Source organism: Lepidochelys olivacea (assembly GCF_965140295.1).
Source record: "Lepidochelys olivacea isolate rLepOli2 genome assembly, chromosome: 11".
NCBI classification, from domain to species: Eukaryota; Metazoa; Chordata; order Testudines; family Cheloniidae; genus Lepidochelys; species Lepidochelys olivacea.
This window is the reverse complement of record NC_140421.1, coordinates 77451305-77470924: the sequence shown is the minus strand read 5'-3', so window position 1 is coordinate 77470924 and position 19620 is coordinate 77451305. Positions and strand designations below refer to the sequence as shown.

General features: G+C 54.8%; 1 protein-coding gene across 3 annotated transcripts in view; it reads left to right on the top strand.

Moving 5' to 3' along the window:
* The window catches only part of COL18A1 (collagen type XVIII alpha 1 chain), a 219512-nt gene that overhangs the window by 178619 nt on the left and 21273 nt on the right, over positions 1-19620 (top strand). For all 3 annotated transcript variants that reach the window (XM_084642695.1, XM_084642694.1, XM_084642693.1), the window contains 9 exons: positions 7354-7437; positions 8522-8581; positions 13012-13159; positions 14380-14495; positions 15629-15655; positions 16884-17099; positions 17927-17953; positions 18860-18922; positions 19081-19167. In XM_084642695.1, coding sequence (XP_084498821.1) covers positions 7354-7437; positions 8522-8581; positions 13012-13159; positions 14380-14495; positions 15629-15655; positions 16884-17099; positions 17927-17953; positions 18860-18922; positions 19081-19167 — 828 coding nt within the window. The remainder of the gene's footprint in view (positions 1-7353; positions 7438-8521; positions 8582-13011; positions 13160-14379; positions 14496-15628; positions 15656-16883; positions 17100-17926; positions 17954-18859; positions 18923-19080; positions 19168-19620) is intronic.

The window sequence follows — 19620 nt, the reverse complement described above, 5'->3', positions numbered from 1 at the left end:
AACATAGGCCATATTTACTGGGTGGGGGACTCTGTCCTGGGATGCAGTGACTTTGAGAAAGATTTGGAAGTTACAGTGGATAATCAGCTGAACATGAGTTCCCAGTGGGATGGAGTGGGCAAAAGAACTGATGTGAGCCGTGGATGCATGAACGGGGCAATCTCAAGTAGGAGGAGAGAGTTTATTTTATTTCTGTATTTGGCACTGGTGCAGCTGCTGCTGGCATCCTGTGTCCAGTGCTGGTGCCCACCGTTCAAGAAAGATGTTGATAAATTGGAGAGGTTCAGAGAAGAGCCAAGAGGATGATTAAAGGATTAGGAAACCTGCCTGATAGTGATAGGCTCATGGAGCGCAATCTCTTTAGTTTAGGCGACTTGATTCCAGTCTGTAAGTACCTGCAGGGGAAGAAATATTTCATAATGGGCTCTTCCATCTAGCAGTGAAAAGTGTAAGAGATAATGGCTAGAAGTTGAAGCTAGCTAAATTCAGACTGGAAATAAGGTGTACATTTTTAACAGTGTGAGTAATTAACCACTGGAACAGCTTACCAAGGGTCACGGTGGATTCTCCATCACTGACCATTTTAAAATCAAGATTGGATGTTTTTCTAAAGGATCTGCTGTAGGAATTGTTTTGGGGAAGTTCTGTGCCCTGGGCTGTACAGGAGGTCTGACTAGATGATCACAGTAGTCCCTCTGGCCCTGGAATCTATGATTGTATGAATCTGTGAACACCAGCCAGCATTGGTGTCTTCAAAGCTGTGTTTGCTTTGGTGTGGTTTGACTGGTGCGTGTCGGGGCAGCTGGTTTGACGGGTCCCACCCCAAATCATTCAGGCTGTGGCACGGCTCTTCGTGAGGTTTCAGGAATGCTGTCTGCGCGTGTGAGATTTGGTTCCAGCAGGGGGAAGCTTTCTACATAAAACCACATTTTATTCATGTTACTGACTGTGACTTCAGATGATAATTAGGAGACAAAAAGCCGGCAGAGGGCTGTAACTGAGAACTTGGGGAGCACATGAAAGCTAGACTAACGCTTGCTAGCAGAAAGCCTTTCCCACTGTTCAATCAGCGTCTCCTTGTGCCGGATCCTTGGTTAGGGTTTAGATACTGCTGATGAATCATGTGCTATTGGGCTAGGTCAAGGAGCATTTATCCGTGAACACATCCACATAAGGTGCTCTTCCCTGTGTGAGAGTCTCGGCCAATGCTGCCTCATGCTCAGGGATTGTGTACACAAGTGGAGTGCCAGGAGAATTCATCCGGAATATCCCTCCACAAAAGCGTAAATGACTGAATTCCGCCTCTCTCCGTCACCTGGATATTGGCTGGCCTGGGTTCTGCTCTGCGTGTAATTAATGGACATGCTAAGGCTTGCAGTACAGTTAGACAAGTGAATCTTTTAACTCTCTGGGGCCTCTCTGAATTCAGAATTGCCATGAAAGCCCCAAAGCTATGATCAATGTAAGTCCTAGAACACACTGACGCATTGGACCAATACTGTTGAATTGAAATAGACTTGGCTGGTTTTCATGGAGTCTACATTTCCACCCTCCTCAAGCAGCCACAGATCTCCTACCAAACAGATTTTACTTCCACTGCCATCTTCCTGCCCCTGTTTCCTGCCCTATAGATGCTCCCACACCCCCACCCCCAGCGCAGGAGTGTGCGGCTCAGTCCACAGCCCGTCTCTCACACAAAAGATGTTGGTGTGGGGCCTTACAGAGGCTCTGGATTGCTCCCCTCGGTCACTGGAGGTTGCTTTTCCCCAACATTGGGTAGAAAAGCAAACTGCAGTCACACAAGCAAAAGCCGTTTGGGATCCTCTTGAGCCAAATGCATTTGTAGCAAACCTTTGGTCCTCTTGCTCTCTGTGGCTGGGAGCCCTGTCCAGGAGCCGTGGTTCTGAGTAATTCTCTTGAGGCTCAGTGGTTTGCGTAGCCATGTCAAGAAACTGACCCATTCATGAGACTTAGAGCAGCAGAATGAATTGGAAACACCATTGTCTCTTAGCGTGTGGTCGCGAGCGAGCAATTTGAATCTAGCCCCCGAGTACGAGGAGAATGTGGGGGTATGCGCGGTGTCCCCTTCTAGCGGCTGGCCCACAAAGCATGTCTCAGTCAGCTACAGCCGTCAGGCTGCAGAGTCTCCTGCTTGTCTGGCTGGAGATCCCAGGGTTAGTCTTGGACGGTGCTTTTTATAGACACACAAAGAAGGTATGTTGCACTCCCAATTCAAATGACTCCAGTAAGTAAAAGTAATGGGAGTTGGGGGTCAGTGTTAGTTCCTAGGACTGTTGGAGGATTGTGCAAGAGTAACGAGCGGGCTGAAGAACTGAAACCATGGAGTTCAATGGCACACATGTCCCTAACGCAGAGGGCTGCATGCGTGCGGCTGTGCGGGCTCCGATTCTCTCCTCAGTGACTGACTGGGGCAGGGCAAAGGGACGCCTAGAGCAGAGTGCTACAGGGGTATGAGAATTGTTCTGAGTTCCCCCTTCCTTGCCCGGAGGCAGCCAGGTAGGATAGAGCCAGTTGAGAGAGGTTCTTAAACCAACCACAGAAAGAGCCTCCTAGATAGGTGCCCGTGCTTCAGAGTGGATTCAGAGATGGCCTGGAAGCTGGTGAGGGAGGGGTTTATGCTCCTGTGTGTCCTTTCAGGAACAAAAGATTGGCAGCCTGGCTAAGGAAATGCCAGCCTGGCTGTGAGTTTTACAAGGAGGCCGTGCATCATCATGCTTCCCACAGCAACTGCGTCGCAGCCCATTCCCAGGGGCTGGGGGATTTCAGTGCCTGTCACAGCACTCATTTTAATGCCTTTGAACATGAACGAAAGTCTGGCCTCAAGTTTGCTTCCTGCAGCTGGAGTTCCTTCTTCGCGGGCACTGAAAACAGGCCTGATAGTGAGACTCGCGGAGCTCGGTCTATTGAGCGTAGCAAAGAGGAGGTGAAGGGGTGACTTGATTCTAGTCTATAAGCACCTGCATGGGGAACAAATATTTGATAATTGGCTCTTCCGTCTAGCACAGAAATGTACAGCACAATTCAATGACTGGAAGTTGAAGCCAGACAAGTTCAGACTGGAAATAAGGTATCAATGTAGAACAGTGACCGTAATTAACCATGGAAATAATTTCCCAGGGGTTGTGGTGCTTTCTAAATCCAGACTGGATATTCTTCTAAACAATCTGCTGTGTGACTGTGGGGCAGGTCTCTGGCCTGTGCTGTGCAGGAGGTCAGACGAGATGATCACAATGGCGCCTTCTGGCCTTGGAATCTCGGAATGTGAATTTGTGCACTGTAGGGAGAGCGGCGAAGCTGAGCGGAGGCCCGCTGTGTTAATCCAGAAGTCGAATTCCACCAGTTGTGTACCTATAGGCTAGATGAGCCAAGGAAGGCCCTGGGCAGCATCTAGCAAGACAGAGGAGCTCTGGGCCCAATGGGGCAGATCCTCAGCTGGTGTAAATTGTCGTCAATGGTGATCTGCCCCAATATTGCATCAAATGTTTCCATTTTCCTTTGAGCTCTGCTTGGTTTGTGTGTCACCAGGGCAGGCTAGAAGTGCTCTGACCCGCTCTGCCCAGGGCAGTGGGGCATGGGCGTTCATCTCATCCGCTGTCCGTTTGCATTGGTACTGCAGGCTACCTCTAGGGCCTGGGAGCTGATTCTCACTTCCTGCCCAGGCAGGCTAAGGGGCCATATTTTTACCTGTGGTCTCAGGCCCAAGACACAGAAATGGACCCCCAGCTCTCCCGGGGAACCACAGGTCCCAATTTCCTGCCTGCCTTTTGTGGATGTCAAACCTCAGCGGGAACAAGTGCGCCTGGCGTGCGAGTGCATTATGGTGAGGATTAGGGGAGAAAAAAGGGGGCATTTCCACCAGAGGAGCTCTGCGCAGAGATCTCTGACACACACTGCTGAAGGGCTGACTTCATTCTGATTTCTGTATTGGTGTGATTGTTCTAGTATTTCGTTTACCATTTGCATATCGCACTCCCACAATCCCTGGCGTCAGACTCTGCCAGAAGGAGGGAAAGGGGTTGAGGATCGGGGTCTGCTTTCACTTCGCCCTGTGAAATTTATATGGATTTTTCCCAGTCACTAAGAGCAGACTGTGGCCCAAGGAGAGATGGCACCAAGCTGAGGAGGAGGCTGCAGAATGGTCTGAGGTTGCTTGTTTTCACAATTACCCGTTTTAAGGCTTACAAATAAATTACTTCAGTTTCATGAGCTAGCTAGCGAGCATGGTGTCACTGTGGGGGTGGGTCAGGGCACGGGGTCACTGCATGTCCGGGGGTGGGGTCACTGCGGGTGCAGGATGTGGGGTGTCTGCCTGAGTGGGATGTCGATGGCATCAGGCATGACGGAGCATTGTGGGGCGTTACTGCGGGCGGGGCATGTTGGGGTGCCATGGTGGCAGGGCAGGGTGCGGCATGTTGGGGTGTCATGGGGGCGAGGCCGGACATGGTGGGGTGCCATGGTGGGCAGGGCATCACTGCAGGTGGGGCGTGGCATGGTGGGTGTCCTGGCGGCCGGGCAGGGCTTGGCGGGACTTCTTAGGGTGTCAGGGCAGGCAGGGTGTCACTGCGGGCACGGCGGGGCATGGTGGGGTCGCATGGTAGGCAGGGCAGGGCTTCACTGTGGTTGGGACATGGTGGGGTCGCGTGGCGGGCAGGGTTGGGCATGGTGGGGTGCCATGGTGGCAGGGCAGGTCCCCACTGCAGGTGGGGTGGGGTAGTGCGGGCGGGTGCAAGAAGGCTCATGTAACCAAATACATCTCTTAGTCCTCCCTGCTCCGGCCCTTACCACCCCTCGCCATCCCCGGCAGACCCCCATCCCAAAACCCCTCCCCTCCTTACCCCGATCCTGCAGCTCAGTCCCTGCATTGCAGGGGAGCACCATTGATCTCACAGCTGCAAGGCTTCCCTGCAAGGGAAAACAAGGGCCCAGTTGGGGCCTCAGCAGCAACCAGGCAGCGTGGTTTCTAGTAGTCTCTTTTCAAATGGCCCGTTTGTGCAAACGAAGGGCTCACTCCTGCACCCAGACTAGGTCAGCTGGAGTTGTCCCAGTGACTTTGGTGTGTCAGAATCAGGACTTCAGATGGCATTACTGAAACATGTATTCCATAAGTGTGTGTGTGTTAAACACACACGTACAGCATGGGGCATGAGACCAGTCTGTGTAAAGAGCTCTCTGCTGTCCTTGCAGCTCTCTTACACACCATGTAGTGACATTCTGTACCTGCTCTTCACCGCAAGCCAGAGCATCTTTCATTCTCTTCATCTGTCAGATCAGAGCACTTCCATCCAGAAGAGTTGTGGGTCAGAAATAGTCACCTTGTACGGGGTTGTGCCCTGCAGTTGGAGCTCTTTGGATAGTCATTTAATAAATGAGTTGGCAACATTTTACACTACTGTGCTGGGTGACTCTGTTGGTTAATTCAGCCAGCTCTGCAGTGCATTTTGAAGACACTTACGGCCTTTCCTGAGTGGGGAGAGACAACTTCCAGAGTGAACAAAGGAGAACATACGTTATGTAATGGAGATCAATCATCTGGCAAATACTAATAAATCCTGTATAGGAGGTGTTCAGTGACTTCTTGTTTGTGGATCATCAGTCAGTATCTTCTCCTAGCGGAGACCAAGGCGTTCCGAGCTATTGTGCTGTGATGTAATTCAGCCTTGTGGCTGGAAGACAGATCGCTGAACTCTCTGCCGGGTGGGGTCTGGTGCTGGGTGATCATCCAGGAGTGGCTTTTTGGAGCAGGGTTTGTTGTCCTGAGTTGTATAAATCTGGGCTTTGCCTGTATACAGTAGTTGTTAAAACTAAATAAATGGGAAGGAAGTGTGGGTTATGTTAAGAAACACAAATGGAGGCCAGTATCAAACGAGCACTAGGATGTAGCTGTTTGTTTAGAGAGACAGGACTGAGGGAGCCTTTTTCCAGCTCTGAGGATGAAGAAATTGAAGTGAGTCAGTCCTAGGGCTCCCTGTGGCAAGCTGATGTGTGGATGCAGAGCCCTTGCGTGCTCACACCCAGCTCTGGCTGGGTAAGACAGCTCAGCTCTAGTTTGCATTGGTTTGTCCTGGCAGGTCCGGAATAACCCATGACCGGTCCAAGGCCAACATGCCCTTCCCCCGGCCTAGTGCAGAGCGGAGTCCTGAGGGTGGGGAGGCGGGTGTTGGAGAGCCATCCCACTCTGCATTAACCCTGTGGTGGCGGATCCTTTCCTGCGGGGCTGGGCCTGGTCCCCCCACTGTGGTTGTTGCAACCTGGCCCATGGTATCGCAGCACCACTCAGGGTTGGCCAGGCCACCCCTCCGCCATGCCATTAATCTGGCCCTGGCCTGGTGTGTGGAGTCCCAAGGAAGAGTCCCAACCAACCACATGGCCCTGGATAATCATTAAAGTCTGGAAGCTGAGTAAACCGTGGCCCTAAAACCGGTATGAACCCCATATCCGGTTTTTGTGGATATGAGGCAAGCCCTTAAAGTTGCATTTGATTAGCACTAAACCCTTCAGAAAATCGGCGGGACTCGGCCGTTTCTTTTTTGGAGGTTAATATGGGGCTGGCAAATTCAGAATCTGTTGTGGTGAGATGGGTCACAGCGGTGAGGAAAAATTATTTCAAGCAAGGTGAATAAATCCTTTAACTGCTTGCCAGTTACATAACAGAAGACTTTGTGGCAAATTGGATTTGTGTGCAAGCAGGCTTCATATATTCCCAGGCTAATTGTGCTTCATCACAGCAGTTTGCTGACTTCTTAAATTAGGGAGAATGCAATTCAAGAGTCAGCCACCTCATTGCATATTGTGTGCGTAGAGCATGACCCTTCCAGTGCCCATGAGAACGTGAAGAGCTGGTTCTGCTGCGGCCCACGCAGTGCAGAGAGGAGGCGGTGACTGTTCAGTGGTTGGAGAGGGTGGGCTCATTCCGTCCTTCCCCCAAAGCTTTGGCACTGAGCGTTAGTGAGAAGCGTTTGGAATTCACACCACAGAACTCCTGAGAAATGGCACAATTAAACCCAGAAGTTGTTAGTGGGTGCAGTAGCTGTGTTGACCCTGGTTTAAGAAGTTAGCAAGCCACTGTGATTAAGCACAGGCTCTGATTCACTTACCCTGGGAATACATCAGTGCAGGAGAATGGCAATCCGATTCCCTGGACTTGATCCCAATTGAAATGGGAGCTGCGTTTGGTTGTCTTTACCGGCAATTCACACTGTGAACCTTTCCCACCAGCCAGTCAGCTAACAGGGGGATGGCCACTGCCAAGTGGCAACGGATTCTGATAACACACTCTCCCGCAAGCTACCCATGATTATTTGCTGGTGGTGATTGCTGGTATGTGTTTTACAGGGGGTGATTGCAGATCTGAAAGTGACAGGTGATCGCCAAGCAGCTGATCTCCAGTGTGAGGAACAGGATGAGGATTCGGATGTGGTGAGTGCTGTCTGCCATGGCTCGGTGTTATAGCTGTGGTTTGCTTACACAGGGGGGTGTAGAACTTACCGTGGTTCCAGCTGTCAGCAGATTGCTTGCTGGAAGTTAATATGCAATTTACCACACAGGATCACCTTTCCGAAATGTCCAAAAAGCATGAGCCTGACCCCAACAAATCATGAGATTGGCCCCAACATGAGCTTTAAAAACATATAGATTATGTTGTGTGGTTTTGGTCTTTGGTTGTGTGGTTTTGTGTGACATCTCTCTTCCCCCCAGGCTCCTGCCATACCAGACACAATTGCTGTTGTGAAATGGCAACACCCAAGGTGGGTGGGGAGAGCGGGCAGTGCAGTGCAGAAAGGATCTCCCATGGGCACTCATCCTTCTCTCTTTGTCGTCCCCCCAATCCCTCAACAGGTCAGATGGTAGCACAGGAGATCTGCCCCGCCCCAGTGCTTGATGGATGGGGGTTTGTCCAGGAATTTCATGGAAGACTAGACTCCAGGTGGTGGTATTGCCTCCTGCCATTGCTAATGGGGTGTGTCTTCTCCAGCTGCTCCCCTGGGCGCTGAGGCTTGCCACGATGGAGGAAACAGGCTAACTAGCTACTAGTGTCAAGTGATCATTGTGAATTTTAGTTCCTAGCCAAAGCCTCCCCTGTGCACTGAACCAGGGTGAAATCCTGGCCCCAGTGATTTATTTGCAAAACTCCCATTGACTTCTATGGAGTCAGGATTTCCCCTTTTGGTTTTTTTATTGAGTCATGTTAGCGAACGGCCTGTTGCCACTGGTGGGACCAGCTGACTCTTTGGGCTTATAAGTCCTTGTTAGAATCAGCGTGGGCCCAAAGTGAATCTCAGGGCAGGCAGAAATGTGAATACTCAGCACCCAGGAGAAGGATCTCGTTGCTAGGTGATCAAAGGCGGTTTGAGACGCACACTTTCCACAGGAGAATGCGGGGCCTGGGTGCGAAGCAGCCAGCGCTGTCGAGTACCCTGATCAGAATGCTCAGGTATGCTGGATACGTTGTCTGCTGACCATGTCTCCCTCTCTCTCTCCCCCCTCCCTTGGAACAATGTAGGCGTCTGGAGATTTTGGAAGTGGAGTTGAAGAAAGGCCCCACCTATCAGGAAAGGAGCGGGTGAGTCTGAGGCCGTGGGCCCAAGAGCAGTCCTTTCCGGCTTGGCCTTGCTTTTCCCATCCAGATACAGGCCCCATCAAATGGCTAAACACCACACGAGCAGGCAGAGGAACGGGGGCTCTTTCTGTGGGGCCTTCTCTGCTTCCTTCACAGTTATCCTTACTGCTGCAGTGGGCAGCAGAGAGCTGGGGGGAGTTGACAGTCATTCTGCCAATGAATGGTTGATCTTCCTAGGTTAAGACGAGTAATGGCTTGGGGTCCTGATTTCTCCCTTTCCAGCCAGCCCAGAGTGCAGGAAGTAAAAGCCTTGTTGACATAAACTTACGTTTCTTGTGCTGTGCTCCTGGGCCACAGCCTTTATCCTGTGGCTGGTCCCCCCTCTCGATCTTGTGCCATCAGTGAAACCATTGGGAAAGGTGCGAACAGCACGGTGCTTTACCCTGGATCGTGCCAGCTGTCCTGATCATGTCCCCCTGATGCACTGAGCCACAGAGCCGTTCCGTGCCTGTAAGTCAGGTTGTATCACACTTTTTAACTAGCGCATCTGGAACAAAAGCCAACTGGGAATCTGAAAACTGGCGGAGAATCGGAAGAGACTGGTAACTGAATTAGAGCTTTCCTTTGAACCAGACTCCCCGAAGGCTTGCGGTGTTAACTCCCTGGGCTAGGAATTGGCCGTCTATTCAGGCTAATGTCTAATCCCTCCCCTGCATGATACCTGCTGCTGTATGGCTGCAATAGAAAGCCCACACCTGCTGCTGTTCTCTGCGGTTGCCCCGAGCCTCCAGGCTGTTTTAGGAGTTTGTACGGATTGCAAAAACACACACCTGCTCTGAGCAGCCATCGGCCTGATCCACGGGGTTGTAATGGGAAAGCATCTGTAACGTATGTGGTACAGTTACTGTACGACCTGCCCAGGAAAGTAGGGTGTACAATTGCCTTGTCTTGCTGCTGTGGCAGCATGATTCACCCCTGAATTACCATAAAGCCCATTATGCCTTGAAATTTCAGTTCTCAAGACCAGATTTTGATTAGCACTAAACCCTTCAGAAAATCAGACCAAGAGTCCAGAGAATTGTTAAGCCTTCTCTTTCCTCCGGATGTGCATTAGCACCTGGAAATTTGCCTTTTTATCGTCACGAGTTCAGATTTCAATCCAAACAGCGCGTCCGGGTTCTGAAGGATGGGTTTGGAGGGCAGGGGGGACGATGCAGTGTGCTAACGCTTTGGAGCAGCTGAGGAGGGTGGATTTGCAAAGGACTTGGCGTTTCCTGCTCGTGGTGTGCTCTGCGGTTGAGTGTTGGCAGCGCTCGTGTTCGTCGTTTGTCAGACCTGGCTTGCGGAGCCTCTCCGACAGAACGTCCGTAACTCTGGCCCCAGTGCCGCAGCTCTCTGCCGACTCTCTCCGCGAGCGGCTCTGTGCCGACCTACCAAACCCTGCTGTTTGTATTCCCGTCGCCCTGCAGAGACAGCACAGCTGCGGGAGACAGAGCAGATTGGGTGTTGTCTCGTGCGGCCAAAGAATTGTTTAAGTTCCAATCAGTGAAAGCTGTGCCAAACTACTGCCGTTCCACAGCGCCGGATGTCAGTGAAAGCTTGATTTAAGGTCAGCTGGGTTGCATGGCTTTCACTAAGGGTCTGACCTGGCCCACCGTTGCTTTACTACTGGTGGTGATGCCTGGCTTATGTGTCCCAGCTCCAGGGGGTGTGCAGGGGTGGCACAAGGAAAATCACAGCACTCTCTGGCCATGTAGGCAGAACACGTCTGAGGTGGAGATCGTGAGGAGGCAGTAATTTTGCAATTCCACAAAGCCGTTTTTAGAGGGGGCTTTGCTTGGCTGAACCTCCCTTTCCAAGCGTCCTTCCTGCAGGATCTGCCTAAAGGCAGTGAAGATATGATGACTGGAATGAGTGAAGTATTCCATTGGCATGGCTCCTTGCTGCTGAGGGCAGTGAGGCCTTAGGCTGTGACAGGGTGCCTGGCTTCGCTACCTCGGAGGTTGGCTGGCGCACCAGGCATGCCTCACTAAGGAGATGGCACTCTGGGGAATGTTAGCTGGATGCTGGCGTACGGTAACCTCCCCCGTGGACACCGTTGTTCCAAGGAGGCCATTGCTGCTTCCCTGTAGAGCAGTGGGAGTGCTGGCGTTTTAAATACTCCCCCCACCCCCAGCTGACAGCTGGCCTCCCCTTGAGAGTACGTCCGAACAGCAGCACACCGTGGTGCAGCTAGAGGTCAGTTCCTGCCGACGACAAAGCTCTTGAGGGTACCACGTTTCTGAGGAGCGGGGCGTGAGAGAGATACTTCCCTCTCACTGAGATCCCGCCCTGCCCAGGGGAGACTGCCCTCAGCTGGGAGCCAGAAGACTGAGTTCTGCTCTGACCTCTCTCGACTGGTGTTTGTGAGAGCCCTGAGCACTCAGCTGTGCACGGAGCCTTGCCTAGAAGGCAGCCGGTGGTGTTTATTCCCCCATTGTACATGTAAGCCAACTGAGAGGTTGGACAAGTAAACCGGGGTAAGGAGCTGGTATTACCCCTGCATACTGCGTTGGTGAAGCCATCACTGGAATCCCAGTTCGGTCTCCACACTTCAGAAAGGACACTGAACATTGGGGAGGGGTCATAGAAGAGCTACAAGAATGATTCAAGGTCTGGAAAACCTGCCTGAGGGTGAGATCCTGACAGAGCTCCATCTGTTTAGTTTATCCAAGAGAAGTGAAGCAGCGACTTGCTGGTGGTTTGTATGTACCCACGTTAGGAGGAGATCTGTGATGGCAGGCAGCTCTTCAGCAGACACAAGGAGAACCAGATCAGTGGTTGGGAGCTGAAGCTGGACAGAAATCAGGTACCCATTTTGGAAGTGAGGGAGATTCACCTGGGAAGCTTTCCCAGGGTTTTCCATCTCTGGACTCATTAAATCAAGGCTGGATGTTGCTCTAAGAGCCCTGGTCTAGCTTAGCCACCACTTACCGTGTAGGAGTCGCTGGGCGAGGGTCTCCAGCCTGTGCTCTGCAGGTCAGACTAGATGACCATCGTGGTCTCTTCTGGCCTTGCCTCTGTGACATGCACCCTGTGCAGAGGGCTGCAGAGAGGGGCAGGGAGAAGCCAGGTGTGCCCCGTGCTGGGCGGTCTCCAGCTATATACTCTGCCCCCTTTGCATGACTTAGTGGAATGAAGGGAGAAGAACAGGACAGGGACACTGGTGGTGTGGCCTTATGCCTATGGCCTCTGGGGCGGAGAGCGGGTCCCGCTGGGGTTGAAAGACTGGTCCATCCTACAGCCCAGCCTTTGTTTTCCCACTTCGCCGCTGATGTTTGCTCCCAGAATGCTTTGGGTGTTGAATTTGGTCTGTATGAGATGAGAACTAGGAGTGGGCCTGCTGGAAAGCTGTCTCTGGGTCTGTGAAACACCTGCAGGAATCAGTCCTGTCTGCATTGGAGAAGTCAAACGCAGGGGAAAAGGCAGGATCCTTTCCCTCCACTGGAAGTTTAGTTGAGGGGTAAGCCACAAAACAGGAACATTTCTGCAAGCTCCCCCTGAGACACGGCAAACGTGCTGTTGCCTTACATTTGAACACGGAACGCCGACGCCATCCAGTGACTGGACAGGGGTAATGGCTAGAAGTATTTCTCCTGGGCTCTCTTCCAATCCCGTGTGGTACACAGCACCGTTCTGAATTCCCTTTACACACCGACCTGATCCTGCTGTCCTTCCTCAGGCAAAACTCCCAGGGTGATCAGTTGGCACTTTGCTGGAATAAGGACAGCTGCTTCGGGGCCACCAGCAGCAGCATTTGGTACAAAGTTCAGGGGAAAACCAGGGCTGTTGGCTCACCAGGACACTCAGAGCTTTCTCCTGTCTTTAGTGCGCTGTGCATATGCATTTCTGGGGCCAGAATGAGTGTCCTCATGGGTCCCCTTTTAGTGACAAATGTGGCCATCTCCTCCTTCCAAGCCTGCCCTGGCCCTGCCCGGGGGAAGGCTCTGCTGTGGGGTTTTTGTTTCTGGGTGGTGAACGCTGTGTTTTTAAACCCTCTTTACAATGCAGTGTTGCTTTGCAGCACGTATACAAATACTGACTTGGGCTGTGGAGTCTCCATCCCTGGCAATGTTTAAATCGGGGTTGGCTGTTTGCCCACAAGACCTGCTCTAGTACAAGCAGGAGTTAATTCGGAGCAGTCCTATGGCCTGGGCGATACAGGCAGTCAGACTAGACGATCACAACGGTCCCTTCTGATCTTGGGATCTCTGACTCTGTAACTCCCCATTACTCTTTGTAACCACCTCCAGTAAGCCATGAAGCAAATGCCTATTGTGCCACTGTCCAGCCTGGAAAGTCGACGGGCCTCAGAGGGGGCTGGGCCGCATTGACTGATTAGGGAGTTCTTTTCTCAGGCATTCAAGCTTCTTCCCCTCTCTGGTCTTGCGCAGGGGACCCCGGCTGTGTCGCGGCTCCCGGAACCTCCCCCCGTCACGTCTCCCCCCACCGCTGGGGAGACAGTGGAGAAAGTGAGCGTGGGCTCTCAGCTGCAAACCGAGCAAATCCAAGTGGAAGGGCCCCAGCGAGTTTCTACAGCAGGTAAAACTAGCATTTGCCCCTTTGCCACCCAGCCTGCAGAGATGTTAAGCAGGGGGCAACAACTGCAAATGACCTGGAGCAAGTAGAAACTAGAAATGCCGCAAACTTGATTAGCTGGCTTGAGACAGGCAAGTGGAGCCACTGGTTTCTGTGGCGTCCCCGAAGCAGGGGCCCTCTGGGGGTCTGGCAGCTCATGCAGGCTGCTTGGGGGTGGTGTTCAACGTGCCAGTAGCTAAATCCCTGCAGAGTGGTTGGCTGAAGCTGTGAGCTCCCTCCATGTTACCGTGCTGATTGGTTGGGGGGCCACGAGAGCAGGTCGGGGGGTGTCCTACCCAGCACCTCTCAGATACGCCAGGCTGAGCCTCCTGGGAGGGACTTCTCCCATGGCCTACCTGCCTTGTCTGTTGTTCTGCTACCAGTGGGGCTGGGGCTGATGCAGGGAGCTCAGCTTCCCTCTCCGTGGGGAAGCCCCAACGCTGCGCTCGTGACGTCACGTGTGGTGTGTGCTCCATTTCGCTTTCTGAGGCAGTGCGGCCTGCCTCTTCGAACACATTGGAGCCATTGACAGTTAGTGAGATTGTGCCCAACTCCATTTGAAAAATGGGACCTAGGCTCCTAAATCAGTTAGGCCCAGATTTGGAAGGGTATTCCGTTGTTGCTGCATGCAGCATTGCAAGGCCTAAGTCCTTTGTCTAGAAAGATGGAGAGGTGAACAGCCTGGGGAAAGGGATCCCCCACCGGGGATCCCCAGCTGTTCTGCCGTCAGGGAGCTGGGGGCAGCAGCTAGCATAGGCCCTGTCTCCGTGGGTGCTCCAGGGCTGGAGCACCCACAGGAAAACAACAGTGGGTGCTTAGTACCCACCAGCAGCCCCCTTATCAGCGCCTCCCACCTGCCGCGGGCATGCAGGAGGTGCTGGGAGGGAGAGGAGCGAGGGCAGCCACGCTCGGGGCAGGGGTGGAACAGGGCGGGGGCTTGTGGGAAGGGGTGGAGTGGGGGTCAAGCATCCTCTGGGAAAGGACAAAGTCAGTGCCTGTGGCAGCTGGTGCAAGCCCCATTAGTGGGGAAGTGTCGGAGAGCCCCAGACTGCCCAGCCCTCACGCCCGGGTGTCTTCAGCACAACACGCTGTCCCGCACCCCAGCCCTGCCTGAGCAGAGCGGTCAGCACTGGCCAGCCGGACCCTGCATCCTCCCTGTAACCGTATGTGGCTCTTCACTCCAGCCAGGGTTGGTCCAAAAGGTGAAAAGGGGGCCCCGGGAGAGAGAGGTGAACGTGGCCCAAAAGGGGACTCTGGAACCGGCGGGGTTCTAGCAGCCGGCAGCACCAAAGGTGACAAGGTCAGTGGTGGTACCTAGTGCTTCTCTAGCAGCTTCACCCCCGGGCTCCGAAGCACATTACGAACCTCCCCACGCCACGGCTCCCGCCTGCAGACACACCAGCGCACTCACCCCTTCCTCCTGCCTCAGTGGGAGAGTCCCTGGAGCCCCTGGCCCGCCGAGCACCCCTCGTGTGCAGTGCAGCGGTGGGGCTCAGCGGGGACAGCCTGGCTTTGATAGGGGGAACAGAGCAGAGAGCCGGTCGTGACCGTGTCCAGCTCCTGGCTGTGCAGCAGACCCGGCAGACTGGGCACTGCTGGCGAGGATCTGGCAGTGAGGGGAAGGGGCGATGACAGTAAACCAGGCAGTAAGGAAGAGCCAACGAAGAAGAGGCCAAGGGCAGGGCTATGACCTGGAACAAAGGGCAAAGGCGTGTGGCAGGGCTCGTCAGGCACAGCTGAACAGTTCCCCCTCCTGCAGCTGGTGATGCTGGGAGGCGCTTCTCACCATCTGCCCGTTCCACGGCCTTGGTCTGTGCCAGAGCAGGCAGCGAGTCCCTCCCTGCTCCCGGGCTCTGACTGCGGGCCAGCTCCCCACGTCCTTCAGGCATAGCAGGGCGCCCAGCTGGTGGGAAGCAGCCACAGCATTGGCAGGGCTAGGGCAAGAGAAGCTCTCTTCTCGAGCAAAGCAGCCCAGCCCTGCAAACGCTCGCTCTGGGCAAATCTCAGCGGCTCCCGCGAACGCATCCCCCGTGTTTAGGGGAGCAGTGTGTGTGCAGAGGCTGTCCCCATGCATTGTCAGATGAGCATGATGGGGACAGCCATGCCTGGTGCCAACAGCCTCCAGGACCCACTGATGTCAGCAGGGTGGCAGGAGCACCCCCACGGCTGGATCGAGCCCCTTCACAACAGCTGTGCGCATGGGGGCCAAGCCGACATCCCTATCTCTCCTAGGGGTGGTAATGTCCAGGCTCCAGAGGACTGCATTGCACTGAACTCCCTTGTACGGTGCTGCTCCAGGAAGCAGCTGGTTCAGGTCTAGCCGCGTGTGCGCTGAGGGTGATGTCAGGGGAGCGCGCGCCGTGACTTGCCGGGGGTGCAGGGTAAACAAGGACACCTGTCGGTGCAATGATGCTTCACTCTTTTATTCTGCAGGGGGAAAAAGGAGACCTGGGCGTTAAGGTGAGCACGGTGACCACGGGGTGTTGTACAGAAGTGGGGTTACAGGCAGGGGGCCCATGCTCTGTACCGACAGGGGCAGATACTCTCGCTGGCTGGCGTTCTTGCTGGGTGTCAGCCCAGGCCCGTGGCATGGCCTTGGGCTGTGCTGTCCACGCTGTTCCCTTGCTGCGGAGACTGACTGGACAAGTCATGTTCCCTGTAAGGCCTGGGGGCGAGTGGTGCTGAAAGGCCAGAGCACCTGCTGGCTTCCCAGGCTCAGTGGGCCAGGAAGTCAGGCCCAGATTCGCACAGGAATCCACGGGCCCTCGTTTGCTGAGTCGGACCCTCGGAGGCAATCGCCCAGGACCAAATCCCAGGGGCCTTGCTGAGTTCTCACACATCCCTCACTCCCCTGACTTGGTCCTGGCTCGGCATCTTCGCCTCCCACAAATGTGCGTGTTGAGCGAGTCCCTGTGAGACTGGCCGGCAGGCAGCCCGGGCCACGGCAGGAGAGGGAGCAGACACTGATGGCTGCTCGGGGCAGCAGGACCTGGGAGAGGAAAGCTGGGAGTGACGCCAGAGCTGGGCAGAGCACCTGTCTTTCCACCGCAGGTGCCTGGCATGCTGCTGTCTCACAACAGACCTGCTGCCCAAGCTCGCAGCTCATAACCCTCCCTGGGCATTCAGGAGCAGACTGGGTCACAAGGATCGCTGTCTGCAGCACTGGAATCGCTGGCTTGGCGTGGCCTGTGGCAGTATCCGATACCATAGTGGTGGTGATGGCATTGTCTCAGGAGCAGAGCCTGCTATGTACCAGGCCCCTTCCTGGCGTGTCCTGCTCCAAGGAGCCCTCAGGCCAAGAACAGAGGCTGGGGCAGGGAAATCAGCCAGTTCAGCCTCTGGGCGGGCTGGGAGCACTGGTGTCCAGTGTGATGGGCTGCATGTCCCAGGCTGTGGGGCTGCCTGCGTCAGCATGTGTGCGCAGACAGAGCCAAGCCAGGGAATCCCAGAGGTGAGTCGTACTTCTCCATGTGGGACTGGCTGAGGGAACTAGGTGGGCATTTTGTATCACCCCTTGGGCCCATGCTGGGCCCAGCCAGCTCCACAAGGCCAGAGTCTGGCATTTCCAGAGCACAGCATCAGTGCAGAGTGAGGGAGCAGGGAACTCTGGGGATCCTGGCCATAGGCAGTGCCTGGACCAGGCTGGGGAATGCGGCTGGTGGCTCATGGTTTCCCCTTTCATCCCCAGGGAAGTGCAGGATTTGGGTATCCCGGCTTGAAGGGGCAGAAAGGGGAGCCAGGTGCCCAGGGATCTCCCGGCCCCGCTGGCCCGCCTGGGCCCCCTGGCTCTATGGTGCAGCGCCTGGACGGCTCTGTGGTGGAGCAGGTTGCCGGGCCTCCAGGACCAACAGGCCCCCCAGGGCTGCCCGGGGAAGACGGCCTCCCTGGCAAGGATGGAGAGCCCGTGAGTAAACCTTCAACCCAGCCAAGCGGGGGGAGCAGGCTGAGGGCTGCTGGGCTCTCTGGGATGGGGGCCAGCAAATGCCTTCCTGCCCCAGGAGATGCCAGCGGAGTGCTATTGGGACCCTGTGGTGCGGCCTCGTCATTCTCCTCCCTGGCCCTCCCCATGCAGCCTGGCCCTTTGCATCCCGGCTATCGGCTGGGTCCCGCTGCATTGCATCTGTCCCCTGCTGCCCAGGACCCTGCCTTCCCCCCGTCTCCACCTGCTCTGTTCCTCGTTCTGTCCCCATCTCCTCTCCCTCTCCACTGGTCCCACCCGAATGGGATTAGAAAGCTCCCCTTTCTCCTTACCACTCCGTGCCCGCAAGCTGCCCCCCGCCTCTGCCTATCTCCTTGCTTCCCTTTCTTGCCTCCCTCCCTGCTCCAGGCCTGCACTTCCCACCACCCCAGGTTCCTGTTGGGCCAGCACAGACCCAGCCACCCTTGGCTGTTTGGCCTTGGAGCTGGGGGTGATCTCGGGTGCTCATCCTCCCTCCCAGATGTGCCGTGGAGAGAAGAGGGGCTTCGACATATTCTGAACCAGGCTGCGCGGGTGGGGCTGCTGAGCTGGGGCAAAGCGTGGCAGTAGCCACAGAGGCCCGGCAGAGCAGGCCAACGCCCTTGCTGGTGCTGCTGAAACCCCACCAAAGCCCCCAGGGTGCTGGGTGAGAGAGAAGGGGGAGTACTCCGAGGAGCCAGGGGGCAGGGCAGGGCAGCGCATCCCCCAGGGCGTGGCCGGGTGGTGAATATCTCCCCGTCTCGTTAACACCTCTCCATCTCTGTTGGCTCTAGGGTGATCCTGGTGAAGACGGGAAACCTGTAAGTGTCACCGTTTGCTTCCCCCTCGCACTGCCAGTGTGCTGGTGTACGCGTGTGCCACCTGCAGACACTCACGGGGCTGGCCACAAGTACTCCTGTTCTCTTAACCCGGGATTGGCTGAGTCCCTGCCATGTAGTGCGTGCTTCCTAGTGTTCCACGCATGCATCGCTACAGGCCTAGCAGGGTGTTACAGGAACACTGCTTAGAGTGCACCTGTGCAAAGGGCCAGCGCTCTGGGGCGTATTCCCAGGACTGGCATGTGTAAGACGTGGGGGGTCACTGTCCCGGTCTGCTCGGCACTGGGAAGGCCTCAGCTGGAGTCCTGGGTCCAGGTCTGGGTGCCACGCGTCAGGAAAGCTGTGGGCAGGTTGGAGAGAGTCCGGAGCACAGCAACAAAAATGAGAAAAGGGTTGGAAACCCTGACCTGTGAGGAAAGCTTAAAGACCTGGGCATGTTCCGTCTTGAGAGGAGAAGATGGAGCGGGGGACCTGAGAACAGACGTCAAATACTTTAAGGGCTGTTACAAAAAGGGTGGTGGACAGTGGTTCTCCACGGCCACTGAAGGCAGGACAAGAAGTAATGGGCTTCATCAGCTGCAAGGGAGAGAGAGCTAGAAAGTTTTTCCTAATATCTGACTCTTGGGGTAGGTAAGCTCTGGAACAGGCTTCCAAGGGGGGCTGAGGAATCCCCATCCCTGGAGGTTTTGAAGAACAGGCTGGACAAACAGCTGCATGAGATGGTCTCAGGGGTTTTCTTGGCTGCACTAGATGGCCTCTCGAGGCCCCTTCCAGTCCCGCATTGCTCTGTGTCTGTCGTGTGACAGAGAACTGCCCCCAGTGTACCCTCTGGGATGCAGTAGGCCCTTGGCTCTAGCTCCCCATCAGTCTCTTTATTTCCCTTTGCAGGGTGACGTTGGGCCCCAGGGATTCCCTGGAACTCCCGGAGAGCCTGGCCTCAAGGGGCAGAAGGTGAGTTCCTGGCACGCGGGCATGAAGGGAGGGTCTAACTGGCTCTCTCTGGCTCCAGGCGTGACCTCTTTGGAACCACCCTGTTTTGTGTGCCTAATGTGCAGTGGAGTAACAGAGAGCCCGTGTTACAAGTTCTGTTGTCTCTTCTGTGTGCTTAGGGTGAGCCCGGAGTCGGCGCAAGAGGCCCCCCTGGACTGCCCGGGCCGCCCGGGACACCAGGCCTCTCTTCCAAACAGGACAAGCTGGTACGTTCCTGGGGGTCCCTTTGGCATTGGGTCCAAGGACCTGGCTCTGACCCTCCTGCTGAGGGGCACAGAGATCCTGGCTCCTGCCATGGCGCTGAGCAGCTGGCAGAGCTGATGCTTGCTGTGATGTTAGTGTGGCGGTAAAATGGAGCAGCCCCACTCTGCAGTGTGAAGGGTGCTCACGATTCTCCCTGCGCGACGCTTCCTTGTTGGGAAATGCCGATCCCACGAAATCAGCCCTTCCACCAGAACTTACCAGGTTCATCAATTTTCAGTGAAAAGTTATGAGTTTATTCCTTTCAGTGAGGTCACAATCTTTTGTTTCAATCTTAGGTAATAGAGACATTTTGCCTATTCTGTCATGTCAGTGTCTAATATGTCCTGTCATTTATTTTATTTTTAATTTTATTTTTATACTATTTTGTTTTACTAATTGCAATAGGAAATTACCAG